Source organism: Strix aluco, chromosome 33, assembly GCF_031877795.1.
Source record: "Strix aluco isolate bStrAlu1 chromosome 33, bStrAlu1.hap1, whole genome shotgun sequence".
Lineage (NCBI taxonomy): Eukaryota > Metazoa > Chordata > Aves > Strigiformes > Strigidae > Strix > Strix aluco.
The window spans coordinates 2,476,606-2,504,015 of record NC_133963.1 but is presented as its reverse complement, the minus strand read 5'-3'; the positions used below and the strand labels follow the sequence as shown (position 1 = coordinate 2,504,015).

Here is a 27,410-nt window from a genome sequence, read left to right as displayed (position 1 = left end):
CCCAGCCCCCGCAGCAGCACCCGCCGCCCGCTCAGGGCGATTCTGAAACCCGCTGGGGGCGTCGGGAACAAAGAGTTTCCCTCCCCAGGCAGGAAAATACAGGGGAAACACGGAACAAATCAGCGCCAGTCACAGCTGAGCGATGTCTGACGGCAAAACTAAATGTCTCATTTCACAGGGCCCTGCACAGCAGCAGGTCCAAGATCTCAAGTACACGTGGAGCAACTTCCCTGCACCACCGCTCCCCCAGGACCCCCCTACTGGGTGGGCCCAGCGCCACTGCTCACTCATGGCCCCCCAGGACCCCTCTGTACTGGGGGCTGAGGTCTCCCTGCCCCACACACCCCCGGACCCCCCAGGACACCCCCAAACCCCTCAGGACCCCCCCGGACACCCAGACCTCCCCAGGACTCCCCCTGAACCCCCCCAGACCCCCCCGAGCTCCCCAGGACCCCCTGTGCTGGGTCTTGAGCACCAGGAGAGCTCCCTGGTCCCCCATAACCCCCCCAGACACACCCAGGAACCCCCTGAAGCCCCCAGAACCCCTCCAAACCCTCCCAGGACCCCCTCTGCCCTCCCAGGACCCTCACAGACCCCCCTGAACCCCCCCAGACCCCTCCAGAACCTCCCCAGAACTCCTTGTCCTGGGTGTTGAGCACCAGGAGGACACCCCTGGTCCCCCAGACCCCCCCCGAATCCCCACAGCCCCCCCCCCCCCCAAACCCCGACCCTTCCCCCAGGGGTCCTCAGCAAAGCACAACAGGAGAGGGGGGGGTCCGAGGGCAGCGCACAGTGAGAGGGGACGGAGGGAGGGGACACAGGGGGAGCGGGGGAGGGACAGGGGAGACACAGGGGGACTGGGGGGGACACACAGGAGAACCAGGAGGACACAGGGGCACCAGGAGCGGGGCAGAGGGAGCGGGGGGGGGGCAGGGGCACTGGGGGGGGGGGCAGGGGGAGCAGGGGGGGTGTGGTGGTTTGACCTTGGCTAAATGCCAGGTACCCACCAAGTCGCTCTATCACTTCCCCCCCCTTCCCCTTTTTTCCTCAACAGGGCAAAGAGGGGAAAGAAAATAAGATAGAGAAAAAAAAAACCCAACCCTTGTGGGTAAAACAACAGCAGTTTAATATAAGCAAAGCGAAGCAAAGGTCCGCGCGCGGAAGCAAAAAAAAGCAAACAGATTTATTCTCTACTTCCCATGAACAGCGATGTCGGGCCTTCTCAGGAAGCAGGGCTCCCATACGCGGAGGGGTTGCCTCGGAGGACCAAGGGTGACACCCCCCCGGCCTCCTTTTCCCCAGTTTATCCTCGAGCAGACGTCAGATGGTCTGGAACAGCCCTTTGGTCAGTTGGGGTCAGCTGTCCTGGTTGTGTCCCCTCCCAAGGTCTTGCCCACCCCGTCCCACTGGGGGGGGGAAATGTCGGAAAGAGCCTTGGTGCTGTGTGAGCACCACTCAGCAGTAGCCACAGCACCAGTGTGCTATCAACACCCTGCCAGCTCCAACATCAAACACAGCACCATGGGGGCTGATAGAGGGGTGTTTTGCTGATCAGGGATATCAATGAAACTCGGACACCAGAGTGAAAAGAGCAGGCGTATTTCACTAGTGATAACTAAATAACGTAACAGAGTAATACAGACAACGTGCAGTAAGAAAAGGCAGAATAGTGCCCTCAAACAAACAGGGAAACACAGGGTAACGCATCAAACCGTTCCTGCCCGAGAAGGAGAACAGTGATTAAGGAAGATCCGTCCCCACTCGCACCCGTTCCCATCACCCAGACCCGCAGGCGCTGGGCAGCCCCGGGTGCAGCGAGGATTTGGGGAGCCTGTCCCGGCGAGTGGGAAATCCTACGCGGGGCGTCCACCCGTAGCTGAGGCACCCAAAGCGGCTGTGAGCGGGTCCGGCCTTAGGGACCCAAAAACCAGCAAGGCACAATAGCTGGCACCTCGGTTTTGAGGGAAACATCTGGTTTCAGTCTCACATCAGGTTCCCCCAGAGCCTGGCCAGGGCCCAAGGAAGAAACTAAGGGAATTTCTCTGCTTATCTGATCGGATCACGTGCAGGGTCTCACATCGGGCCTCGAGGACAGGCACCTGTCTCCGTGACTCTGTTATTCTGTTCAAAGGAAGGGAAAGATACATCCACGCCAGCTCCATCCTCCATACACATCTCACTAATGATTACATACTGAGTCAGCAGCTTTGGCTCAGGGCCTGTTGCTCAGGCTTCAACACTTGCACCTTTTCCATCAGATGGGTGGTTGGTTATAACTCAGTATAACACCTGCTGGCACAAGGGTTATCAGTTAGCGGATATACAGGAGTCACCTACAGCTCAGCTCTGCCTTGGGCCGGTTGTCCAAGCCGGAGCACTTCAAGGGCAAAACCAGCTCCGGCTCAGCCAGACCCAGTACGGTGGGTTTGGCGCTGCCAGCGGCAGCCGGTGCTGCGGAAGCGCCACGTGAGGGGGATGCCGCGGTGACACCAGACGCGGTGGCCAGGTTTGCCAAAGGGCTCCCAAAGCTCAGCCTGGAGCTGGAGCCCGCGGCACCGCTGCCGGCAGTGGAAATCACACCCCCAGTGCGGCTCACGGGGGACGTGCCGGCAACCGGCGCCAAACCCAAACCCCCCAAATTCACCCTGCCACGGTTCGGGCTGTCCCTTGCGAAGCTCAAAACGGGCGGCAGTGGCCACGGGTATCCCCCGGCGGCCCACGGCACAGCCACGCCAGCGCCGCCCGGCCTTGCCGTCACTGGTCCCGCAGCGGCCTTAGACCTGGCCTTGGGGACGGTCGGTGCCGCTGGTGACGGGGTCAAGCTGAAGGTCCCCAAATTATCCCTGGCGCCTTTCGGTGTCAAGAATGAGGACAAGGGTGCTGGTGGTGAGGAGGGTCCCCAGGATGCCGGCCCAGTGATGAAGCTGCCACGGTTGGGAATCAGGGGGTTGGGGGGGGACGACGGGAGGTCGGAAGAACCGGGGTCCCCTGGGACCCCCCGGCTTTGAGTACCGCGGGTGGGCATCACACTGCCAGCGACGGGCAGCCAACATGTGCCATTGTTGCCTAAACTCCCTGCTGGGCCAGAGCTGGGCGGGGGGGTGAAGTGGCCAAAATCTGGGGGATCCAGCCCCGATATCCGCATCGGGGGGGACCCTAAAATGATGAGACGTGGGGCAAGCGCCGAGAGCTTGAGCACTGGCACGGCAGGAAGGAAGATGCCGGAGTCTCCCAGCACGATCCCGTTGAAGCATCCGGGGGACAACGGGTGATGGGGGGGCGCAACCGTTGACCCCCTGGTTCACCGTCCCCACCGTGGGTTTCACCGTGCCAGTAAAACAACCAGAGGATCCCGTCAGCTGGAAGATACCAAAACCCAGCAGCGTGTCGGCGTTGAAGGTGTCGGCGTTGAAGTTGGTGCCGTCGGGGATGGACGAGATGGAGGAGACCACCGGGAAGGATACAGCACCAGGACACCGCTCTAGGGTCAAATTGCCAAAATTCGGCACAGGTTTTGCCAGGAGCAGGTTGGAAGGGGAGGGGAGGATGAGGATGGGTGGCATGAAGAAGGCGGTGTTGGTGTTGGTGAAGCCAAAGGAGAAAGAAGACAACCGGGTGGTGGACACCCATCCCCATGTCAACGGCGAAGAAGACCCGGCGATGGCGCTGGGTGCCCAGGGTCTGTTTCTCCCCGGGCGGGTGCACATCAGAGCCCCCCATCACCCAACCCAAGGAGGGCAAGATTCGGTTGCCCAGCGTTGAGCTCTCCCCTGGGGACCCTGAATTCAACCAGTGGCCAGTGATGACGCAACAAAAGGTGTTGTCACGGCAACGCCAGAACCAGCAGCATTGTTGGGGGACAGGTTGAGGTGTCTGGGTGCCACAAGCCCCTGGTGGGTGCAGAGTGGGGGCTCACAAGCCCCTGGCGAGGAGCTGACTCACCATGGGGACGCTGGTGGTGGGTGCTGAATGCTACGACCTGGTGGCCACGGTGGGGAAGGGGACCTTCGGGGAGGTGGCCCAGGGCCGGCGGAGGAGCACGGGGGAGATGGTGGCCATCAAGATCCTGAAGAAGAAACGCTACCATGGCCGGGTGGTGAAGAATGAGCTGAAGCTGCTGCAGGCCTTGCGGGGGGTGGACACTGAGGAGTCGCACATCGTCCGTTTCCTCGAGTCCTTCGCTGACGGTGCCTGTACCTACCTGGTCTTTGAGCTGCTGGAGCAAAACCTCCGGGACTTCCAAAAGAAGAACAACTTCTTGCCGTCGCCCGTCCGGCACATCCGTACCGTCACAGTGCAGCTGCTGGCGGCGCTGCTCAAGCTGAAGGAGCTCTCCATCATCCACGCTGACCTCAAGCCAGAGAACATCATGCTGGTGGACCACGCACGCTATCCCTTCCACGTCAAACTCGTCGACTTTGGCTCAGCCTGCATCCTCACCGAGGCCTGCCACATCAAGCAACCCTACATCCAAACCCGCTTCTACCGGGCACCAGAGATCTTGTTGGGGTTGCCCTTCTGCGAGAAGGTAGACGTCTGGTCTTTGGGTTGCGTGATGGCTGAGCTTCACTTGGGTTGGCCGCTCTACCCCGGCATCAACGAGTACGACCAGGTCCGCTACATCTGCTCCACCCTGGGGCTACCACGGGGTGAGTTGCTCTGCGCTGGCTGGAAGACGTGCTCCTTCTTCCAACGGGTGCCACATCCCACCGGTTCCTGGCAGCTCAAACCACCGGGTGAGGAGATGGCGAAGCCGGTGGAGAGGAGGAGGTACGTCTTCTCCTCGCTGGATCAGTTGGCGGTGGTGCACATTCACCTGGCGTCTGATTCTGGCCAGGAAGCCCTGGCCGAGCACTGTGACCTGCGTGGGATGGTGGCGCTGCTCAAGACGATGCTCACGTGGGACTCGCAGGAGAGGATCACGCCCAGCGCTGCCCTCGAGCATCCCTTCATCTCCCTGCAGCAGGTGAAGTCCAGCTTTGAGGCCACCCAGTATTACCAGCTCTGCCACAAGGACTTGAGGGCATCCCGTAAGGATGCCAGCGCGGTTCAGCTCTTCCCTGGCACGGAGGAAGGTGCCTTCATCCCCGCCAGCCAACGCGGCATCCAGGAGGCCACCACCCAGATGGATGGGCTCAGCCTGGCTGAGCCAAGAGGGTACGGCAGTGGCACGAGCCCGCAGGACGTCTGCCAAGCCCCCATCCCCACCCGCCACGGCACTCGGCGCTACCAGCATCAGCGGCATCCCGGGACAAAGCGCGCTGCCGGTAACTCCATCGTGCTGGGGGCCCCCGGCAGCCGGGAACAGCGTGGCCGCCACGATGGCAACGTGGTCGTTGGGAGCGTCGTGGAGCAGAACCTGCCTGGGAGAGCGAACACCTCGTCCCACGCCAAGGTACAGCCATGGGGGGGGCCTTGTGCAGGGACAGGGGGCTCCTGGGCGTGGGTGCTCTGGGACACCGGGTGCTGGGTGGCTTTGTGTCCCCCAGGTGCTTTGGGGCCCTGGATGCTCGGGGTCCCTGGTGCCCCCAGATCATGGGTGCTGGGGGGTCCCTGGTGCCCCCAGATCATGGGTGCTGGGGGGTCCCTGGTGTCCCCATATCACGGGTGCTGGGGGGTCCCTGGTGCCCCATGTCATGAGTGCCCAGAATCCCTGGGTGCTCAGAGTCCCTGTGTGTCCCAGGTCCCCACCAAGGGGTGGGCACACCTCCCATGGGTGCCGCTCACCCCCTCCCCACCCTTCTCCCTCGCAGGAAGCTCCGGTGACGTGGTGCGACCCCAAGCCGCCAAGTGCCATCCCTGTCCCCAAGGATGGGCTCCAGGGGACAGACTGGGACTCCCCCACTCTACCTGGCACACTCCTCCCGGCACAGAGCCAGGAACACTCACATCACTGCTGAGCCACCGTGGCAACCCTGGCACACCCCCTGGCAGAGAAGAGCTCCCCAAAGACCTTCCTCTTCCTCACCTTCAGCCACCCTGACCAGCAAGACCCGGCTCCACGCCAGTAGAGAAGAACGGAGCCAGGGACGCACCAGGATGTGCTGTGCCAGATGCTGTCGGCACCGGTTTTTGCAGCGATCCCCCAATAAATGGTTTGCCGACAGCCAAGCGTTTCATCTGACTCTTTGCTGGGGTGGGTTTGGCACTGCCGAGACTCGAGGGGCGCCCGGCTTCCCTCCCGGTGCCGGCACGGCATTCAGCAAAGGCCCGGCGCTCTCCATCGCCGTGGCGCAGAGGACCCCTTGCCTCAATAACAGCACCGCAAACGCCACAAAAACTTGTTTTTTTCCCCAAACGGGAGCGGGGAGGCTGAATTCGGCACAGCCGGAACCCGCGGTTCCCCGGTGGCCCGTTGCCCGGCGCCTACCGGGAGCCGCAGAGGCTCTCCCACTGCTCAGCGTCGCTGATGTCAGCGCTGTAGCGGGAGCTCCAATCCCGCTCAAAAACCGCCTGCAGCTGCTCCCGGATGGTGCCGGCCGCAGGGACGGTGGCGGTGCCGGCACTGCTGGGGCTCAGCGTCTGGTTCACCACCAGCGCCGATCCCGCCGTCCGCGTGAAGTAGTCGCCGGACCAGTTGGATGTCCCTGCAAGGAGATGTGGGGTCAGGGGGACACACACAACCCCCCCAAAACCCGCCCCCAACAGCAGCCGGCGGCGATTCGCACGCGGGGACGTCGCGCTCACCGATATACGCCGCCTTCTCCGTCACCATGTCCTTGTTGTGGTGCACCCGGGCGGAGGGGATCTGGGCTTGTGCCGCGCTGGCCGGCACCATGAACAGCCGCTGCGGGGAGCGAGGAGACCGTCACCCAGCACCCACCAAACCACCGCCCGCCGGCACGCCGCGGTCAGGCCGCGATACTCACCACCGCCACGCTGTAGTGGGTCTGGTTATCTGCGATGGCAGCAAGGGATTTGAGGAAGGGGAACATGGTGACTCGGCTGTGCCGCCAACAACCCACCAAGAACCGGACCTTGACCCGGCGTTCAAAGACGGCTTTCCACAGACGGTTATCGATCGCCGGCCAAAATCTGGGCAGGGAAAGCGGTTCAGCCTCACCGCTGCCAGCAAGTCAGGGTTGGCGTAAGACCACACAAACCTCTGGGGGTGGGAGAATTCGGTGGTGGGTAGGTAGCTCATCACCGCGACGTCCACGAAGGCCTCAGCGGCACCGGCACCGGGCCCCAGCGGAAGGTGGCCAGGCTGGTAGGTGACTGTGGGTGCAGGAATGGGGTGCAGGGGGGGCCTGGGGGGCCTGTGGATGCAGGACAGGGATGGGGGATGCTCGGGGGGCCCTGTGGATGCGGCGCTGGGGATGCCGGATGCTTGGGGGTCCCTACGGGTGGACGCATGAGTGTGGTGGGTGCCAGGTCCCATCTCCCGCACCCTCACCCAGAGCATCCCGATCCTGACGCCCTCCAAGGAGCTGCCAGCGGCCCCCGGCCCGGTGAGCGCAGCAGCCGGCAGCGCGGTGGCCGTGGAGTTTGCCCCTCCCAAGCTCCCCAAGCTGGTGAAGAGCCGAAGAGCTGCCAAAGCAGCACCAACTGCCGCAGCCACCGCGGTGCTGCCCGCGGCGGAGCCCAAACGGCCACGCGTGACGCCGTCCCGGTTAACGGTGAAGGAAGCGGCCGCCACCAAAACGCAGGCGATGGAGGAGCCGCCAGTGGAAACAGAGGTTGCTGGCGGTGCCGCCGAAGTGCCGGCAGGTACCGGCCCGCGGTTACCAGCCGCGGAGGTGGCAGTGCCAAAAGTCACCGTGGGGCTGAGCCTCGCTGGCGCGGCGCTGCCGGCCGCCCCTCAAGCCAAGGAGCCGGCGTTCCGGCTGCCACGGTTGGAGGTGGCTGTGCTCTTCCTCCTCATCCTCCTCCAGCCCCGCGGTGTGTCCCAGGGGTCCCTCTGTCGCCTGTGAGGCGAGAGGACACGGAGAGGGGGCACAGACACCGTGATGAGGGGCTTGGGGACACCCAGGGACGCTTGAGGACAGTTGGGGATGGTAGAGGATAGCAAGGGGCATCCAGGGAGCCCCAGGGACAGTCAAGAAGCTTCTGGGGACATTTGGGGACACTCGGGGACACGCAGGGAGCTCTGGGGATGGTTGGGGACACCCAGAGAACACCAGGGACATTTAGGGGCCCCCAGGGATGTCTGAGGATGGTCACAGACACCCAGAGAGCCCCAGGGACCTTCAGAGACCCTCCAGGTATGTCTCAGGATGGTCAGGAACGCTCAGAGAGCCCCAGAAATACTTGGAGATGGGCAGGGAGTCCTGGGGGTGGCCGAGGATGGCCAGGGACAACCAGAGGGCCCTGGGAATAGCCATGGAGGCCTAGAGGTGGCCGAGGATGGCCAGCGACAGCCAGGGGAGCTCTGGGAACACCCAGCGCCAGTCAGAGACCCCCGGGGGCTCCCGGGGAGGGCTGGGGCTCCCCCAGGAAAGACAGGGACAGGCGCGGGACCCCCAGAGAAGCCCGGGGACAGCTGGGGACACCCGTGGAGCCCCCGTGACCCCTGGTTCACCACCTGGTTCAGCACCACCCCCACCCCCCCCCCCCCAAGCTTTACAGGCCCCCCCCAGAAGGCAGCACAGAAGAGGGGGTGCTGCACCCACAGGCATTTATTTGACAACTAAACCTTGTTACAACCAGCAACACTGAACAGGGGGAAAATACCGGGTCTGTAGGAAGAAACCGGGGGAAAAAAAACGGGTGTGTAGAAAGAAAATAGGGGGACACAAAGAAAACAGGGGGCAGCAGCAGGGTGGGGGGCACGGGGGGGCCCCCCTCAAGCCTCCACCAGTTTGCCGAGGGAGCGGAGGTTGAGGCTCTTGAGCTCCCCTGAATCCATGAAGACGAACCCCTCCTCCTCCTCCTCGTCGATGTCGATCAGGTACCCGGTAGCTTCACGGTCCTCCCCCAGGATCACCTTGACCTGAGGTGGGGGGCAAATGGGGGGAGAGTGGGCCTTGAGGGGGCTGGTGGGGGGTCCCAGGGGTGCTGGGAGGGTCCCAGAGGGGTTGTGGGGAGGTCCCAGGGGGGCTGGGGTAGCACCTGAGGGGATCTAGAAGGTCCCCAAAAGAGCATGCGGTGGTGGGGGGAGTGTTGGGGGGCCCAAGATAAAGGATGGGGTTGGGGGGGGCCCTACCTTGTTCCTTCTGGTGGGGGTGACGGGCTCCAGGTACTCGCTGGAGATGCTCACCACCTTCTCGATGTCCTTCAGGTAGACGAAGCATATCCCGTCCTACAAAAACAAAAAAAGGGGGAGGGGGAAATCAGCATCACCATGTGTGTTACCCCCTCCCTGCCCCAAAACCACCTCCCGGGGTGGGGGGGTCTCACCATGACGCTGCGGATGACGCCGGTCTGTCCCACCACCCGACTGTCACGGTAGGTGTCACGGACCTTCACCTGGATGTCGGTGGTCACCCAGTCGCTGGAGCTCTGCACGATCCCTGAACCGGGGGTGTGGGGGTTGTCCCCCCCTGGGGAGGGGGCCCCAGGGGTCCTGCGGCTGGTGCTGGCCTGGGGAGAGAGAGAAGGCGGTGTTGGGGGGTGTTGGGGGGCTACAAGGGGGGGTTTGGGGGTCATAGCGGGGCTATGAGAGGGTTTGGGGGGTTGTAGGGAGTTTAGGGGGCTGTAGGCGGCTACAAGGTGTCTTTGGGGAGTTGTAGGGATTTTAGGGGGGCTACAAGGGGAGTTTGAGGGGGATGCTTGGGGGGGGGCCTGTGGATGCAGGACAGGGATGGGGGATGCTCAGGGGGGCCCTGTGGATGCAGGACAGGGATGGGGGATGCTCGGGGGGGCCCTGTGGATGCAGGACAGGGATGGGGGATGCTCGGGGGGGACCTGTGGATGCAGGACAGGGATGGGGGATGCTCGGGGGGGCCCTGTGGATGCGGCGCTGGGGATGCCGGATGCTTGGGGACACCTACAGGTGGACGCATGAGTGTGGTGGGTGCCAGGTCCCATCTCCCGCACCCTCACCCAGAGCATCCCGATCCTGACGCCCTCCAAGGAGCTGCCAGCGGCCCCCGGCCCGGTGAGCGCAGCAGGAGAGGATGAGGAGGGGGACGCCGGCGCGCGAGGGGGATTTACCAGCGTCCGTGACCTCCCCGTGCTCATCGCTGACCCCATGGGTGCCGTAGAGCTGGTCCCTGAGCTCAGCGTGCCCAAAGCAGAGCCGGCCGTCACCAGCGGGCAGCCGCGGGTGGAGCTGGACTGTCAGTACCAACTGATGCACGCAGTCACACGGGTGAATAAGCGCCTAGTTTTTTTATTACTAAAAGCATGCATTTTTATATATCTCAGGGGCCGGAGCGTCACAATATAATTGGTAAAAAAGTTGCTTCCAACGTTCTCATTGGATAACCTGTATCAGTTTTCTCCCTGGTTACTTCGTGCTGTGCAAGTCTGCAGCTCCCTGAAGTTACTTTCTTGAAGCAAAGCTTCCCTTTCTCAAGGGTACACTGGAATGTTGCCAAGGTCAAACTCCTCTTCAGTCAGGTTGTCGGCAGACCCGCTGCCTTCCCCAACAATTCCCCCTTTTTGTATTTGTGTAAAAATATTGCACGAGCAGTTTTTTGCAGGGCCCTTTGCAAGAAAGTGCCAAAGCAAGGCAACATCAGTACCGCAACCACAACTGTCAAGATAATTAGTCCCAAAGTCCTGACCACAGATATTAACCATCCGGACAGTCCCCAGCTTTTGAACGTTTTGGTAACCAATCTAGATTATCATCCACCTGTAAATGTTTCACTCCTTCTTTTAGCTGCTGTGTGCTTTTATGGATCGACTCAGAACGATCCGATAAATTCATACAACACATTCCTTCAAAATCTTCGCCCCCACGTCCTTGTGCTAAAAGCAAGGAATCTACGGCAGCTCAGTTCTGCAAAGCCGCGTGTCTGACGTATCTGCACCAGTTAGTGACCCCCTGAGGGCCAGTGGTGCAGCCCTGTCCTGTTCCTCAGCCAACACCCCAGCCAGTCCATTTCTTTAGTGCAGCCGCAGCAGCGACTCCTGGTGCAAAAAGGGAGGATGCGATAATTTGACCAGGATTCCACAATGTTACTCTGCCATCACAGTTCTCAGCACATCGATGCATATTCCTTTCCTGTCGCAATTCTTTGTGTCTCACTGTAATACCAGGTGTTAGCACAGTAAGACGACCAAGGCTACGTGGGCCACCATTAAGTTTTGAGGGCCGTCCTCCCCACGCTCTGTCCCCACGTATCAAGAATATTGCAGGGGGTAGAGCAACGGGAACACCAACTGACTGAGAGACCTTCGGAGGGGTAGAGGCACACCAGGCTGTTGCACTGCGATAGATCGGCTTTACCTGCTTTTCCTGAGCCATCTGTAAAAACAGCGAGGCCTTTCACTGCTTCTGGGTGGCTTAAACGTTTCTGACCAAATGGTACTTCCCGAGCAAATTTCAGCAGGGCTGTGCTGGCAGGTGATATGAGATCTGTCCCTGAAAACCTGCCATGGCTGCCTGCAGCTCGTGATTATTTGCCAGGCACCATTCGAAATACCAACTGTGCACAGGTAAAACAACCGTAGCCGGATCACGCCCCGTGAGTTCTAAACATCGCTTTCTGGCTTTTATGATTATGTCAGCAATAAGCTCAGACAGTCCGGGAGCAGTTTTTCGTGGGCGGAAGGACAGAAACATCCACTCTAGACTATGCAATGGGTCATCCCATTCAGGGTTCCGTTGTACTGGAGCCCCGAATGGGACAGTTTTGTCAGTTAGTACAGAGAATTGTACTACCTGAGACAGATCTATTCGAGAGACAAATCTCCCGTGTGTAGATTGTTCCTCCATAGGAATGACACTTAAGGCTTCCTTGTTTAGTATTCTGGGTTCTGCTGGATCATTAGAATGTTTTAGTAGCTCCAATAACGGCTGTAATTGAGAACTGGTAAGTCCAGGACAGGCCCTTATCCAATTTAAGGATCCCATCAGTTTCTGTACATCATGGAGAGTTTTGATTTCAAGGTCGAGTTTCACAGGTTGGGGCATAACCTGCTTGCTTGTCACTGTCATTCCCAGATATTTCCACGGTTCTGCCTTTTGCACCTTTTCAGGGGCAATAACCAATCCGTGTTGTTGCAAGGACTCTGGCTAAGTGCTCCGTGCTGTTCAACTGCTCCTTGCTGTTGCTGCTAACAGGATGTCATCCATGTAATGGCAGCAATAGCCAGGAGGGAACTTTTCTCTCACAGGTGACAAAGCCTGGGCTACAAACCATTGACAAATTGTTGGCGAATTTTTCATGCCTTGTGGCAAACCTTCCCAATGGTACCTTTTCGAAGGCTCTGCATGATTTCGAGAAGGCACAGAGAACGCAAATCTTTCTTTATCTTGGGATGCCAATGGGATAGTAAAGAAGCAGTCCCTTAAATCCATCACAATGATTTCCCAAGCCATAGGAATCATGGCAGGTGAGGGTAGGCCCGGTTGTAGGGCCCCCACTGTGGCCATAACAGCATTTATTTGCCGTAGGTCATGCAAAAATCGCCATTTTCCTGATTTCTTTCTAATTACAGACACTGGAGTACTCCATGGGCTGGGAGAAGGCTCACTATGTCCAGCAGCTAGCTGTTCATCACCAACTCCTGCAGGGCCTTTAATTCCTCAATTGGCAGGGGCCACTGATCCACCCCCACGGGGTTATTTCTTAACCAGGTCAGCGCAAGGGTGGGTTGTTTTACACCCTGCAGCACAGTGGCCCCTGTCAGAAATCCGTAGTAACCTTCGCTCCCCGTTGTGACAAACGGTCCCTCCCCGTAGGTTCAGGGGGGCTGTCGTCACACAGGGCTTGGCCCTCAGGCTCGGGGACCAGAACAGGCGCAGCTGCTGCCCCTGCTTGTGTTGACCCTCCCCGTCCTACCACTCCCATTCCCGTATTTACAACTGGCCAGGTGGGTGGCCACGAGCACTGAGATACAAGAGTTACCTCGGCTCCTGTGTCCAGAAGTCCCGTCAGTTTTACTGCTGTCGGCGAGTGCCCTCTGCTGGATAGGACACAGCCCGTCCGCGCTCTCCGGGATGAGACAGTCTGTGACCAGACCTGCGGGGTCCCGTGCAGCCAAATCCTCCGTCATGTCGCTCCCGACGTTCGGTTTGGGGTCACAGCTCAAAAATGGTACGAGCTGAGCAATTCGAGTTCCTGGGGAATGGTTACGGGCGGGCAGGGAGTAGAAATCCCAGCACAAACGTGCCCAGTATAATCATCGGTAATTCCCACGTGCACAATTAGTCCACTCGAGGTGCTGCCAGAGCTCCCAGTCAATCAAGCACTCAGCCCTCGCCCTGTAGGTCCTTCAGCACCCAGCGGTACTTTGACGATGTCTGTCGGTGAAATGGTGGCTGTGTCGGCAGTGCAGACACCCCGTCCTGCTGCCCCGACAGCTCCGGCCGGGAGCCGCTCACAGAGAGGTGCCGAGCCCCTGACGTGCAGGAGGGATTTTTTACCGTCGCGTGCCCCCTCGCGCTCGCCTTCCCGTTCCCCTGGAGAGGCTGTCCGCTAGCAGGAAATCTGCACCAACATTGTTTGGCAAAGCGCCCTATTTTTCCCCAGCGGCTGCAGGTTACTCCTGCGGAATTGCTGGCAGAGTTTCTTGGATTTTCTTGTCTGGCAGGGCAATCTGCTTTAACTCGTCCCCCCGGTCCACATCCAAAGCACTTGGGAGCGGATTTAGCCTTCATGGCCGTAGTAGTGCAGCCACTTGATGCTCCACAGTGCCAACTTCAGAGCAGGCAGCGACCGTATCAGGCACAGAGGGGTCTCCAGGCATGGCTTCAATCATTTTTTGGCAGTCCTCGTTAGCATTATCTCTTGCCAATGGCAAGAATACAAGATATTGCACCCCATAAGTTTTGCCCTGCTGCCTGCCACGCTGATACACTAAACGCCGTGGCAGCTGTTGCTTCAAATCCGTGCGTTTTGCTCCAAACGAGCATTCGCCTGAGCCCGTATTCACTAGTCTCCCCACCCTTCCGTTGAAGCAATGCTTTCCATGGGGACAGTGGTGTTTCCTCTCCTTTCGTTAAATGCTGTCCCATGGCTACAGTCCCGTTCCCGGTGGCTCACCTTATCAGGTGTCCAAGTTCAGGTCCGGACCACGCAGGTTCCCACTGCTCTCAGCTCCGCCGGGCTCCGTCTCCGCTCACGCCGTCCTGCAGCCCGCTTTGGCGAAGTCGCGGATCCCGAATCACGTCCTTGCCAAGTCGCCGTCTCGGCCTCGTTGCACGTCGTCGTCGCGCGTCGGGGCCGCCACATGTCGCTGTACAGACGGACAAAGCGACACACACACACGGGTGAATAAGCGACTAGTTTTTTTATTACTGAAAGCAGGCATTTTTATATATTTCAGGGGCAGCGTGTCACAATAGAATTGGTCAAAAAGTTGTTCCCAACATTCTCATTGGATAACCTTTATCAGTTTTCCCCCTGGTTACTTCCTTCATCCTGCTGCATAGTCTGCATCTCTGAAAGTTATTTTACTGAAGCAAAGCTTCCCTTTCTCAAGGGTACACCGGAATGTTGTCAAGGTCAAACTCCTCCTCAATCAGGTTGTCGCAGACCAGCTGCCTTCCCCGACACTGTGAGACCCATGGGAAGTCTGTCTGTCCAGAGAGGCTTCTGAAGAGCTGACTTCAGACACGGGAAAGTCCCTTCCAACCCAAACCATTCCAGGATAGGATTCTAGGATTTCTCTTAGTCACGGGTTCCTCCCTGCAGGCACAGAAACGCTCCCTCGCTCTTCTCCAGAGCCACCCCTGCTCTCCAGAGAGCCTTTCCCCAGGCGAGCGGGCAGGGGCTGGGCTGGCCGGCCATTCTTGGGGCCCACCCGTGCTCCCCGCAGGGCCCTGCTCTGGTGGTGCTGCCCTGCAGAGCCAGAGGGCTGGGGTGCCCCAGGGCCGTGGGGTGACTCTGCCCTGGCCGTGCTGCTGGGGGGGGAGCAGAACCTGCTGGACGGGGATCCCTGCTGCTGAGCCCTCTCCCACCATTTCCGAGCGCTCAGCAGCCAGGGACGGCTCTGGGCAGGACCATGGCTCACAGGGGGGCTGTGCCAGATCCACCCCGTGAGTTCTTCCCAAGTGTGTCCCGAACCCCTCTCCAGTCCTGTGTCCCTTTGCCTGCTGGCTCCTCCCAGCCTCTCCCAGAGGGGATCCTCAGCACGGCCCTGAAGATCTGCACATAGGACACCACAACGAAAACAAACCATCCAAGAAATAAACAGGCAGTAACCATGATAAGCCCAACTTCCCTGAGGTAGGAGCGTGAGCGGGAGAGCTTGAGGATCTGGGGGATTTCACAGGGTTTTGCCTTGGTAGAATGATAATGAAAATGTGTTGGCAGTGTGCAGAAGAGAATTGAGCAACCCAGTGCCCCAGGCAGCTGCTGCCATGTGGACACAAGCTCTGCTGCCCAGGAGGGTCCCCTACTGCAGGGGTTTGCAGATGGCAACGCAGCGGTCGTAGCACATGATGGTGAGGAGACAAAACTCTGCTGTGACTAAGAAGAGAAAGAGAAAGGCCTGGGCAGCACATCCTGAGCAGGAGATGCCCCTGTTGTCCCAGAGGGAATTGGCCATGGCTTTGGGGAGAGGGGTGGAGCTGGAGCCCAGGTGGAGGAGGGAGAGGTTGAGGAGGAAGAAGTACATGGGGGTGTGCAGGCGGTGGTCGCAGGCGATGGCGGTGATGATGAGGCCGTTGCCCAGGAGGGCAGCCAGGGGGATGCCCAGGAAGAGCCAGAAGTGCCAGAGCTGCAGCTCCCGTCTGACCGTGAGTGTCAGGAGGAGGAACTCAGCGATGGAGCTGCCGTTGGACATTTGTTCACTCTCGGCATGGGGGCCTGTTCACAGAGGAAAAGACATCACTAAGTTAGGACAGATTTCTCATTTCTGTCTATTCGGTTTCTCATGAAGCTGCTGGAGAACACAGAGGTGCCCTGGGAGAGCTGTGCCCTTCTGCAGGACAGGATGCAGCCCAGCAGGACCCCACTGGGAAAGAGTCGAGTGTCCTAAGGACGGGGTGTCCTGAAGAGTGAACTGGCTCATTTGTATCACCCTGAGCCTGCAGAGTGCGAGGGCACATGGACATTTTACTCCCATGGAAACATCTGCATGGCAGTGCCCACAGGGATTGCTCACGGCTGAACCCCACCCCATCCCAGAAAGTCCGGTGATACCAGCACGGGGAGCAGAGGCCGAAGGGGAAATATGGAGAAATGCCACAGGGCTGCTGTGAGGAGGCAGGACAGGGACAGAGGGTCGGGCTCTGCTGGGTGGGAGAGGAGACCAGGGGGTTCCTCTGGAGTAGGTGTCTGCACTGCAGGGGATGGCAGGGAGGTGCCTGAACTCCTCCTCCCGAGGTGTTTCCAGCAGCAGCTCCCTCTTACTCTCTGCCCACGTCTCTGCTGCCTGGAGCTGTCACAGCCAGGAGCTGCTTCTCTGTCCCCAGGTCTGCTCCCTGTCAGTGCTCACAGCCCCCATCCCACCCGCTGTGTGCTCAGCTTGGCCCTGCAGACCCCTCCCGGCAGCAGGGCCCTGCCCAGGGGCATCTCTGTGTGTGCAGGGGCTCAGGAGAGGCTCAGACAAGTGCTAACGAGACCTGGGGCCTTAGTGTCTGTTCCAGAAAGGAGAAATATATCCCCATCTCCCACTGCCCGCCCAGCAAAACAAGAGGACACTTACTGGGTTAAGTACTGTGAAGATTTCTCCTCCTTCGAGCTCTCCTCACCCTCCCGCTCCTGTCTGCCTTTCCCCTCTCTCTGCCCCGCTCCTCTGCCCTCGGTGCCTGCAGGCAGTGCCCCCAGCCCTGCTGGGCTTGGCAGAGGAGCTGCTCCTGGGCAGAGCTGGCTCTCTGCAGCGCTGACCACTTGCCCTCAGCTCCCTCTGGCCCAGGAGCCCGGCCCAGCTCCGCAGCAGAGGACCAACCCAAGGCATTTTAAGGACCCCTCGGGTGGGTTTGGGGCCGAGTCCATGAACCCCAGGCAGCGATAGGAAGTTGAAGAGCCTCTCAAGAAGTCCAAGTCAGATGCAAACTCCAAAGTTCCTTGGAGTGTTAATGGGTCCCAGTGAGGACCGTTCCTGACAAAGCCTCCCCAGGGGCTGTTACAGCAGAAAACTCCAGGCAGAGGTGACAGGTTGTGAGAGACGAGAAACCAGGCCTGCGAGGAACTAAGAAAAACAGCCTGAGAAAGCAAAAGTTGAGGCTGATCAAAGAAATGCCTCAGACGCTCGCAAGACAAAACTCTGAGTGACGGGGTGGATGGTGTGGAGGCTGAAGCTGATAAGGCTGCTCCAACAACACAAGATGCAGCTGGAGGGGGGAGCCCTGTGGAGACAGGACGGCTCTGCTCTGGGGCACCCGGCCAAATTTCAAGGGCCATCTGTCCCGTGAATGACCTTTGCTTCATTATCCACGAAATGCATATTAAAGCTCACATCCCTCAATATGCTAACGAGGGCTAACATGATCATGCTAATTACATCATCCCATGAAACACCTCACCCCTCCCATACATGGGATACGTAGGTGTGTGGGTCGACCTGGGGGACGGACCCAAGGAAAGTGGGTATAAATCAAGGGGGGGAAGGAAGGGGGGGCCCTGGAGAGTGCAGGGAAGCGAAGAAGACGGCTGCCTCCTGTGCCTCCTGGAGCCCTCGCCGGCGGGATCAGCGCAGGAACCCGGACGGGTGATCTGTATTTCCCCATTCCCTCTGTCTCCCTCTTTTCCCTTTCCCATCACGACACGCAAGGCATATTGTATTGCTTGCCACAACTCGCTATGTACCTAGCCAACTACCGTGTGTTCAGTTAGTACATTGTGGGTAGTTCATAAATGTTTGGACTTGGAGACTTGTCGTCCGCTCCGTTGGGGTGATACTAAAAAGCCGGTCGAGGAAGAACTCTCTAAGACTCAGAATCAGAGTGTTAGAAAGCAGGCATTCTTTACTGCAGCGCTGGGTGCACGGGGGATCGCTCCTCCCCAAGCGTGCACACCTTGGAGCGAGAAGCGGCTCCTTTCTATAGTGTAAAGCGTTTACATATTCATTATAATTCCGAGAATAGCGAGAGATCTTACAGTTAGTTTTGAGAAATCATTAACACAAACCCCACCCCAAGTCTCTCTCTGTTGCGCCTGCGCAGGGGCTTCTGGTGGTCTTGGGGGGGGTCTTCAGGGTGAAGACTGAAGATGCCTCCTCTTCCTCTCGTGACGTCTCACCTAGTTACCATTTCTAGAGTTATGACAACTTAGCCTTCACTGAGTCACAGAATCACAGAATCGTCCAGGTTGGAAAGACCTTGAAGATCATCCAGTCCAACCACTCACCTAACACTGACCGTTCCCAACTCCACCAGATCCCTCAGCGCTGGGTCAACCCGACTCTTCAACCCCTCCAGGGATGGGGACTCCCCCCCTGCCCTGGGCAGCCCATTCCAACGCCCAACAGCCCCTTCTGCAAAGAAATCCTTCCTAAGAGCCAGTCTGACCCTGCCCTGGCGCAGCTTGAGGCCATTCCCTCTTGGCCTGCCGCTGGGTCCTTGGCTCAAGAGACTCATCCCCCCTCTCTGCACCCTCCTTTCAGGGAGTTGCAGAGGGCCATGAGGTCTCCCCTCAGCCTCCTCTTCTCCACACTAAACCCCCCCAGTTCCCTCAGCTGCTCCTCCTAAGACTTGTTCTCTGGATCCTTCACTAGTTTCGTTCTTTTCTGGCCACATTCCAGCACCTCAATGGCCTTTTTGGGGTGAGGACCCCCAAAACTGAACCCACTCATCGAGGGGCAGCTTCACCAGTGCACAGGGGTGAGATCCCTTCCCTGTCCCTGCTGGCCATGCTATGGCTGATACAAGCCAGGATGATGCCATTGGCCTTCTTGGCCACCTGGGCACAGCGCTGGCTCGTTATCCATCAATCACCCCCCCAGGTCCCTCTCTGACTGGCAGCTCTCCAGCCACTCCTCCCCCAGCCTGTAGCCCTGCTGGGGGTTGTTGTGGCCCAGGGGAAGCACCCGGCATTTGGCCTTAGTGAAACTCCTCCCGTTGGGCTCAGCCCATCGCTCCAGCCTGGCCAGGTCTCTCTGCAGAGCCTCCCTACCCTCGAGAGATCAACACTCCCACCCAACTGGGTGTCATCTGCAAACTGACTGAGGGGGCACTCGATCCCCTCGTCCAGACCATCGATAAACATGTTAAACAGGAGTGGCCCCAAAACCCAGCCCTGGGGGTTCTTCATCCCTCTGTCGTCTCCACCACAGGCTGTCCCACCGTGTCCCACACCTGCACCTCTTTCTCCACAGGCTGTAGACATCCACCCGGCTACCACGCCTTGCTCTCACCGCAGCATCTCCCTTCCTTTACTGAGATCTCTCCATCCTCCCTGGCTGCTCCTGCAAACACAAAGCCTGGGGCTGCTCCAGTCTCCCTCTGGGTGACTTGTTACACCACAGCACTGCCCTTCGAGTGACAGGGTTTGTGTCCAACCTGGGCCTCCCCAGCTGCACGTAGTGGCATTAGTTCTTTCTCATGCTGTATCTTACCACCAAGAAAAGCTCCACCAGCTCTGAAATCCCCCCTCAGCCACTCTCAGGCTACCCCTATAGTGCCTGGAGCCTTCACACCACTGCCCAAAGAACTCCAGGTCCCTCGGCCCACCCCCACAGGCCATGGGCACTAGGTCCCGAACCCCACCTTGGCAGAGCTTCACTCAACACTCTCCAGGTCCCCCCTACTTCTCCAAACTGGGGAGCCACACCCTGGGACGCACCCGTGTGTGTGGGGCCACACCAGTGCTGAGGGGAGGGGGATGGGAACTCAGGGTGTCGGGGTGGCCCCCGCTCCTCCAAATGCAGCCCCGTAGGCAGCTGCCCTTGTTCCCCGTGTCCATCCTCTACTGGCTCGTAGGGCATCCCTCGTAGTGCCCAGGCCCTTCTCCTCAGAGTCGCTGCTCAGCCGGGCAGGCCCCAGATGTACGGGGCTATTTGCCCCCTGCCTGTGCAGGACCGACCACTCTTCCTTGCAAAATTTCAAGTGACTTCCATTTGCTGAACCCCAGGTTTTCTCAAGGTCTCCTTGGACTGAAGATCCATTTGGTCAGCTTTTAATGTTTATGTGTAGCTGGCTCATCTTGATTGGGGGGTCTCTCAGAAGAGAACAACGTGAGCAGTTGAAGGGTACTACAAATACCCCCTGCTAGAGAAACTCTGGCTCTTGAGGGGCTGGTACTGCTAAGGCCATGAGGCTGGGCCTGGAGGGGAAGTTGCCCTTCATGGGGGAGAGCAGCAGGAACGTGTGGAGCTCTGCCTGGGGATGGAGGATGAACCAGCTGAGAGCTGAAGGGTCACGGGCAACACTGTGGTGGGCGGATGTCTGGTACAGACCCCCCGATGGAGGAAGTAGATGGACCTTCTTCATTCAACTGGAAGAAGCCCTGGGCCTCATGGCGGACATAAACTAGCCCCATATTTGCTGAAGGGGCAACACAGCAAAGTGAAAGTCATCCAGGAGGTTTCTGGAGTTCAGTGACAACACCCTCCTGACAAGGGTGACTGAGGAGGCAGCGAGGGGAGGTGTCCTGCAGGAAATCAGACTTAGGAACAAGGAGGAGCTGGTCAGGGATGTAACAATCAGGGGTGAGAAAGTAGAGTTGAGGCTCCCGAGAGAAAGGAACAAGGCAAAGAGCGGGACTTCAGGAGAGCAGGCTCTGGCCTGCTGAGGAACCTGCCCGGAAGAATCCCATGGGATACAACACTGAAGGAAGAGGGGAGAGCTGTTGGATGGTCAAGGATCTCCTCTGCCAGCTCCAGAACAGCACACCCAGACATGCAGGAAGTGAAGCAACATGGCAGGAGGCTGGTGTGGATGAGGAAGAAGCTCCTGACAAAACTCAAGCATGAAGAGGCAGCCCAGGGAAGGTGGAAGCTGGCTGCCTTCCAGCCTCAGTGGTTCTGTGACTGTGCTGGAGAGAGACCTTGGGGTGTGTGTGTGGCAGGGAGGTTGGGAGTACTGGAGGGATGGGGGGATCCCAGGGCCAGCTCCTGGACAGCTGGAGAGTCTAAGCTCAGCTCCTGGAGAGATCACTACCGGACGTGTGTCTATCTAGGGCTGTTTGCCACTGCCACAGCCCAGCATACAAACAGCCCAAACCTCGTTTCTCCTTTCTCCACTGACAGTGGTTGTGCTCGGCCTGCAGACCTCCGGGGGCCCCTTCCAGGATGGGTGACGGTGCATTTCCTTCCACCACAGCTCTTCCCTTGAGGATGACGGGGAGAGCACTCACGTTCCCCATGCCCATGGAAGCCAGCAGGCATAAGTTTGGAGCGATCAATACGGACTTTTTTGTCCCCTTGAAGTCACTGACGCAGGGCTGCTCGGCAGGGAACCTCTGATGCAGGTTTCATCCTATCTGAGCTTAACCTTTGGTTTTCTTTTTCCTTCTTTTCCCTCCCAAGTTCTGCATTTTGATCACCCTCATACACTCCCTACAAACAGCCCAACTCTGCTCTTTCCCCACTGCCCCTGGCTTTGCTTCCTTCGTGCCCTCCTAGAGTGTTTCTAAGAGGGTTCTCGTGTTGATTCCTGCCTTGCTCAGTCCAAAACCAGCAACTCCTTTTATTAGCTGTGGTGTCCTGCAGTTTCTTACCCTGTGATCTGGTGTTGATGGCTCACCACAACCAGGGTGAGGCACCTGCACACAAACATTAACAGCTCGCAGAATGGAGCTTCAGTCCAGGAGGTCTTTGAGAATCTCTGGGATTTGGCCAACAGAAACTTCTCAAGTTTTACAAGGAGAACTGACCAGTCCTACGAGGGGAAGAATAACCTCTATCGATCCCAAGGTGTAAGAATCAGGAAAGGAAGGCAAGAAATACGCATGGCTGAGTGGAGACCTGCTGGTCAAAGAAGGGCAAGAAGGAAATGCACAGGCAGTGGCAGCAGGGACAGGTACCCTGGGATGAGTAGAGCAACTACTCATATAGTAGGGATGGGGTCAGGAAAACCAAGAGGTGGCTTGAGAGGAACTTGGGAAGGGATGCAAAGAATAAGAAGAGCTTCTACAGGTACGTCAGCCTGAAAAGGAAGGTCAGAGCAAGTGCATCCCCCTGATGAGCAAGACCGACAAACTAGTAACAGTGGACAAGGAGAAGGCTGAGGTACTCAACAACTTTTCTGTCTCAGACTTCACCGCAACCTCTCTTCCCACACCTCTCGAGTGGATGCACCGCAAGGCAGGGACTGGGGGAGCAAAGTCCCTCCCGCTGTGGGAGAAGATCAGGTTCAGGACCACCTGGGGAACTAAACATACATAAGTCTGTGGGACCTGACGAGCTCCATCCCAGAGTCCTGAGGGAACTGGCTGATGTTGTTTCCAAGCCACTCTCCGGGATATTTGAAAAGTCACGGCAGTCAGGGGAAGTCCCCGCTGCCTGGAAAAAGGGAACCACTGCACCCATCTTTAAAAAGGGCAGAAAGGAGGACCCTGGGAACTACCGACCCGTCAGCCTCACCTCTGTGCCTGGGAGGATCACGGAACAGATCCTCCTCGAAGCTGTGCGGAGGCACATGGAGGACAGGGAGGTGATTCGAGACAGTCAGCGTGGCTTCACCAAGGGCAAGTCCTGCCTGACCATCCTCGTGGCCTTCTAGGATGGGGTGACTACGTCATGGACAAGGGAAGAGCTACGGATGTCATCTAGCTGGGCTTCTGTAAGGCCTTTGACATGGTCCCCCACAACATCCTTCCCTCAAAATTGCAGACATCTGGATTTGATGGGCTATTTGGGGTCCGTACTGGGACCAGTACTGCTCAATATCCTCCTCAATGACACGGACAGTGGGACCGAGTGCACCCTCAGCACGTTTGCAGATGCCACCCAGCTGAGTGGTGAGGTTGACACTCCCGAGGGACGGGATGCCATCCAGAGGGACCTGGACAAGCTGGAGAATCGTGCCCATGTGAACCTCGTGAGGTTCAACAAGGCCAAGGGCAAGGTCCTGCACCTGGGTCAAGGCAACCCCTGCTATCAGCTGTGGATGATGCAGGGGTACTGGGGGATGAGAAGTTGAACATAAGTCAACAATGTGCCCTTGCAGCACAGAAAGCCAACCGGAGCCCAACAAGAAGCTGTTTCCTGCTGTGCCTCCAGAACACGGGGTGCCCCGAGGGCTGGCACTGGCTGCCCCTCACCAGAACACCCCAGTTTGCTCTAATCTGCCCTTGCCTGGGGCACACGGCGGGTGGGACGGGGATCTCCTCTACAGACCCCCCCCGGCCTCCCTCAGCCACTCTGCTCATCGCTGAGGGGCAGCCAGAGAGGACCCGGGCGCCCGCAGAGGAGAGGGGACGAGGACACGCACACGCACCCGGCCGCAGAGCGTACCTTTGCTGAAGGGGCTTATTGATCGTTAGAGGGAAACAGCCCAGGGCTCCCGGGGATCAGCCAGGGCTGATCATCTCCTCGTGCCGCTGCAGGGGAACAGAACAAGGGTGTCACCACCAGCTCCAGTCCTGAAAGACAGAGCTCAAAATGTCACCCCCAGTGTCTGCTGGGACACGGGACGGGACTTGTCCCCACCGTCTCTCTCTGCAGAGACCTGGGGAAGGAGAAGGGAATTGGAGCCTTCAAGGTAGGACTTGGCTCTCCTGAGTCCCATGAGGCACCCAGAGCCCCTGGCCCAGGGTGTTGTTGCCCCGGGATGCCCCTACATCTCCCAGAGCCCTGCCCAGCCCTCACAGTGATCCCGGGGTCTGGATGGCACCAGAGCCCCTGCCTGGCCTGCACGGTGACCCTCCGGGGCTGCAGAGCACCACGGAGCACGTGGGAAGGCACGGGGACAGCTCTGTCCAGCTCACCCTGATGGGGGACACGGGGCAGGGACAGTCCCCTCTGCATCCCTCTCCCACACCCAAGGTCTGCCCACCCCTGAGGGCTCAGGGATCCCCCGGGACCCTTTATGGGGGTAGAGACACCCCGATGCTGCTCACCTGGACATCAACAGGGGCAATCAGGCGTTTCTGGTCTGCAGCATCCACCAGCTCGTCACCCATCAGGGGCTGGGAGAAAGGGAGGGTTAGGGACACACCCGAGTGCACTGGGAGCTACTGGGGGGCAGGAGACAGCAGTGGGGTCCTTGGGGAAGGGGCTTCTGGGACAAATGGCATATGTGAGTCAGCGGGGTGCTGCGCAGAAAGGAGTGGGGGTCCTGGGGAAGGGGCCCACCTGGGTGCGTGGCTGTGTACTGGGGCATCCTGGGGAGTACTGGGGTGTAATGGGATGGATGGGAATGCAATGGGGTGTGGAATCGCTGGAGAACAACGAACATGTTGTGAGCGATCCAGACCGAGGGGCCTCACTGTAACAACAAGCTGCAGCTGTGTTCAAGGACATAAGCAAGGCCGAGATAGATTTAGAAACTACATTCCTGGCCAAAAGATAAAGAAGTTGGACTGTTGAAAACAGGATGCCTACCTAGTGGGAGAGCAGCGTGTGGACACCACACCGGGACCAATCGTAGAGGGCAAAAGGGTGCGTGAACAAGTAGCTTTAGCCTATTAGCAATAAGATAGCGGCGCGTGAAGCTTGTGATAGTGTATAAATTGCTGTGTATCCTTTAATAAAGTGGCATCAACTTGATCACATTGGTCGTATAAGTTGTGTCCGGGACCCCCGCGTCAGCAATGGGGACCCCGGGGAAGGGGGCCTCCCTGGGAAAACACTGGGGTGTAATGGGTCACACTGGGATGCCCTGGAGTGTCGTGGCCATGGGAGGGGAGGGTCTGGGGCCAGCAGAACCCGTGGTACCCAGCCCAGCCCTCTTCACTCGCCCGACACTGATTCCCCCCTGCAGTGAGACCACGAGACCTCACTGGTCACTGGGATGTCCCCAGTCCCAGCAAGGGATGGGAGGACCAGTGTGCCCTCCAGTCCCCCACACTGGGTGCCCTCCAAGTCCACCCCACTACCGACCCCCAGGCAAGCACCTCCACTTGCTTCTAATAATGCCTGGGGAAGAAGAGCAAAAGGTGCTCTGGATTGGACCCTGCTGGGGCTGGGGCTGGGGCACAGGTGTCTGCAGTCCCTGCAGGCCTGTGGCTTCCCCCTGCTCTGAGCAGGAACATCCCTTCCGCACCCCCCAGCCCCATTCCTCCAAGTGTCACCTGGGAGAGCTGTCCATGCAGGGACCAGGGGCGGGGATGGGGACAAGGAGAGCCTGGGGAATTCAGGGCCTCCAAACAGGACGGGGTGCGGATGGGGGCAGCCAAAGACGGGGCACTGGGGTGAATTAGTGGACCCCAAGGGCCTGGGCTGGGGATGTTGAAGGGCCAGGACTGCGTCAGATGGAAGCGGGGGGTAAAGAGATCCAAGTGGAGGGAACACGGGGACTTCAAATGCGGTGGTTGGTGGGGACAGAAGGAAGAGGACTGCAGAGGCCAAAAATGAGGGGATTGGGAGAGGGATTGGGAGTGGGGGTTCAAGGAAGGGGATCTGGGGACACCACCACTGTGGACAGGATGAAAGGCAAAGGACTGAGGGGAAAGACAAAATGAAAGGCTTTGGAGGGATCAAAGGGAGGGAATTTGGGTACCCTAGATGGGACATGGAGGAGATCCCGGATGAGATGTGTGAGGGGACCAAAAGGATGGCCCGGAGATACACAAAAGGGATGGAGGGGGGAGCACTGGGACAAGAAACTGGTTGGGGCCCTTCCAGGGAGGACACAGGTCTGACCATTCAGTGAGGAACTCGGGCTCCAGGCAGAAGAACATTAATTGTGGGGGAAGTGGGGGAAGAGACACAATTGTGGAGGGGAGAAAACTGCACTGCCCAGGGCTGGGGGAGCAGGGGAGCCTGCAGGAGCCCCTTGCTTGGGAAAGGGAGAGGCCAAGGCAAGGGGCTTCGTGCTCCCCACTACGATTCCGTTCTGCAGGAGCTGATGTCCTGCAGCCAAGACCCATCCCCAGCCCTGAGCCCCTCCCTGTGGCACTGGGGACTCACCTGAGCATCTCCCGCGGCGCACAGCAGGATGGGGAAGAGCAGGGCCACGCCGAGCACTGCGACCTTCATCTTCCTCTGCGGTGTGGCGAGTGCTGGGGGAAGCTGGGGAAGGTGAGAATTTCCACTGCCTCACAGAAGTGACGGCAGGAAAAAGAGGGAAACTTCCAGAAGTGCTCTCAGCCCTGTTCAGAGAAGGTGGAGGAAGACAGCACAAGTAGGATTAGCTACACGTTAGACCAAGCTTGTAAAGATCCTTGTCCATCTCCTTATCAAAACGGCAAACTCATGACATTTTATTTTTTCAATATGCTACTGTTACATAAACATGAGCACGTCTTTTTAGATGCCATTAAACCCGCGGATAGGATCTCCCTGAACAGCACCTTCCATGTTAAGTGGCTACCAAATGCCACCCACCTGACTGGCAGCCTGTTTTCAGTGCAGCAACCAGCACCGTAAGCCGGAGGAGTGCCTCCAGTTCCTTGGGGACACTCAGACATCAGCAGTTACTGACATTTTTCACCTCCTGGAACTGGAATCCAGTTGCTGGGGGCTACGTCGGGCAACCTGCACCCCTAAACCCGATGCTGCTGCTTGCAGTGGCTCCCGGGCCGAGTCAGCACAGGGCAGGGCTGTGCCCAGGCTCAGCACCGCGTCCTACCAAGGCAGCCCCGCGGAAATACAGCTGCAGCCTCCTGGCAGGGAAAGGAGCAACACAGGGTTCGCTCCCCAGCTCTCCAGGGTAAGTCTGGACCTAAACCGCCCCTCTCCAGCTTTACGCTCAGGTGACACGTGCCAACACCGACCCCGGACCAGGGGAACTCAAGAGCAGCTCCTGCAGGGATGTCGCGGGGGAGCGCAGGGCAAGAGAGAAGGGGCTGGCGAACGCGCACCCGAGCCCCAACTCTGCACGCGGAGCGAGGGCTGGGACTCCTCAGAAAAGCACAGCTGGCCTGAAAGAAGTCGACCCTTCCCTCCTCACCTCTCCTTGTCCCAAACGCAGCTGTAAGGCCACGCGGTTCTCCAAAAGGAACGGGGCCCTGGTTGCTCATCGCATCCTTGCGCGGTGCCACGGCCTGCGGCACAGAGGGACAGCCTGGAGGGGTTTCTCCTGGAAGGGAGAGGGGTGGGGAACAAAATCAACATCACGAACAACACCACCACCACCACATCCAAGCCACCACTGAAAAACAGGAAAGAAAGTGCTATAAGACCCAGGTGGAACAGTGAAGAACAACAACAATGAACTCAAGATTTCCCCCTGTCCCGCTTCCATTTCCAGCCCATGGAGAGTTTCCTCAAGAATCACCAAGCGCAGGTGACAAACCAAGGGATCTGTGTGTTCACAGCACAGGAAAGCAAACGGCTCCTCCTCAGCTGGGGCACCCTGCGATAGA

General features: G+C 58.8%; 3 protein-coding genes and 1 long non-coding RNA gene across 6 annotated transcripts; 1 reads left to right on the top strand and 3 right to left on the bottom strand.

Moving 5' to 3' along the window:
• The first annotated feature begins 3,866 nt into the window (after positions 1-3,866).
• LOC141916986 (homeodomain-interacting protein kinase 4-like) lies at positions 3,867-5,900 on the top strand. The gene is made up of 2 exons (XM_074809988.1): positions 3,867-5,395; positions 5,754-5,900. The coding sequence occupies exons 1-2, from the start codon at positions 3,944-3,946 to the stop codon at positions 5,898-5,900; spliced, it is 1,599 nt and encodes a 532-aa protein (XP_074666089.1). The 5' UTR covers positions 3,867-3,943.
• A 367-nt stretch (positions 5,901-6,267) lies between these two features.
• LOC141917058 (5'-3' exonuclease PLD3-like) lies at positions 6,268-9,982 on the bottom strand. Its single transcript, XM_074810124.1, has 5 exons — positions 9,847-9,982; positions 7,104-7,250; positions 6,870-7,035; positions 6,688-6,787; positions 6,268-6,587 (listed from the first exon to the last, which is right to left on the bottom strand). The coding sequence occupies exons 1-5, from the start codon at positions 9,942-9,944 to the stop codon at positions 6,367-6,369; spliced, it is 732 nt and encodes a 243-aa protein (XP_074666225.1). The 5' UTR covers positions 9,945-9,982; the 3' UTR covers positions 6,268-6,366.
• A 4,345-nt stretch (positions 9,983-14,327) lies between these two features.
• LOC141917075 (uncharacterized) lies at positions 14,328-19,866 on the bottom strand. Its single transcript, XR_012621248.1, has 2 exons — positions 18,128-19,866; positions 14,328-15,124 (listed from the first exon to the last, which is right to left on the bottom strand). It is a non-coding gene; the product is annotated as an uncharacterized LOC141917075 (long non-coding RNA).
• LOC141917066 (olfactory receptor 14I1-like) lies at positions 14,328-27,305 on the bottom strand. 3 transcript variants are annotated; one of them, XR_012621243.1, is made up of 5 exons: positions 26,431-26,452; positions 26,014-26,195; positions 24,003-24,071; positions 23,398-23,483; positions 14,328-15,866 (listed from the first exon to the last, which is right to left on the bottom strand). XR_012621243.1 is itself a non-coding variant. In XM_074810153.1 (5 exons), the coding sequence occupies exon 5, from the start codon at positions 15,841-15,843 to the stop codon at positions 15,454-15,456; it is 390 nt and encodes a 129-aa protein (XP_074666254.1). In that variant the 5' UTR covers positions 15,844-15,866; positions 23,398-23,525; positions 24,003-24,071; positions 26,014-26,195; positions 26,996-27,305; the 3' UTR covers positions 14,328-15,453. The 3 variants fall into 3 exon arrangements, 2 of the variants coding, with proteins under 2 accessions (XP_074666254.1, XP_074666253.1); XM_074810153.1 differs by lacking the exon at positions 26,431-26,452 and adding an exon at positions 26,996-27,305 and having other exon boundaries at positions 23,398-23,525; XM_074810152.1 differs by lacking the exon at positions 26,431-26,452 and adding an exon at positions 26,996-27,305.
• Between the last annotated feature and the right edge of the window lie 105 nt (positions 27,306-27,410).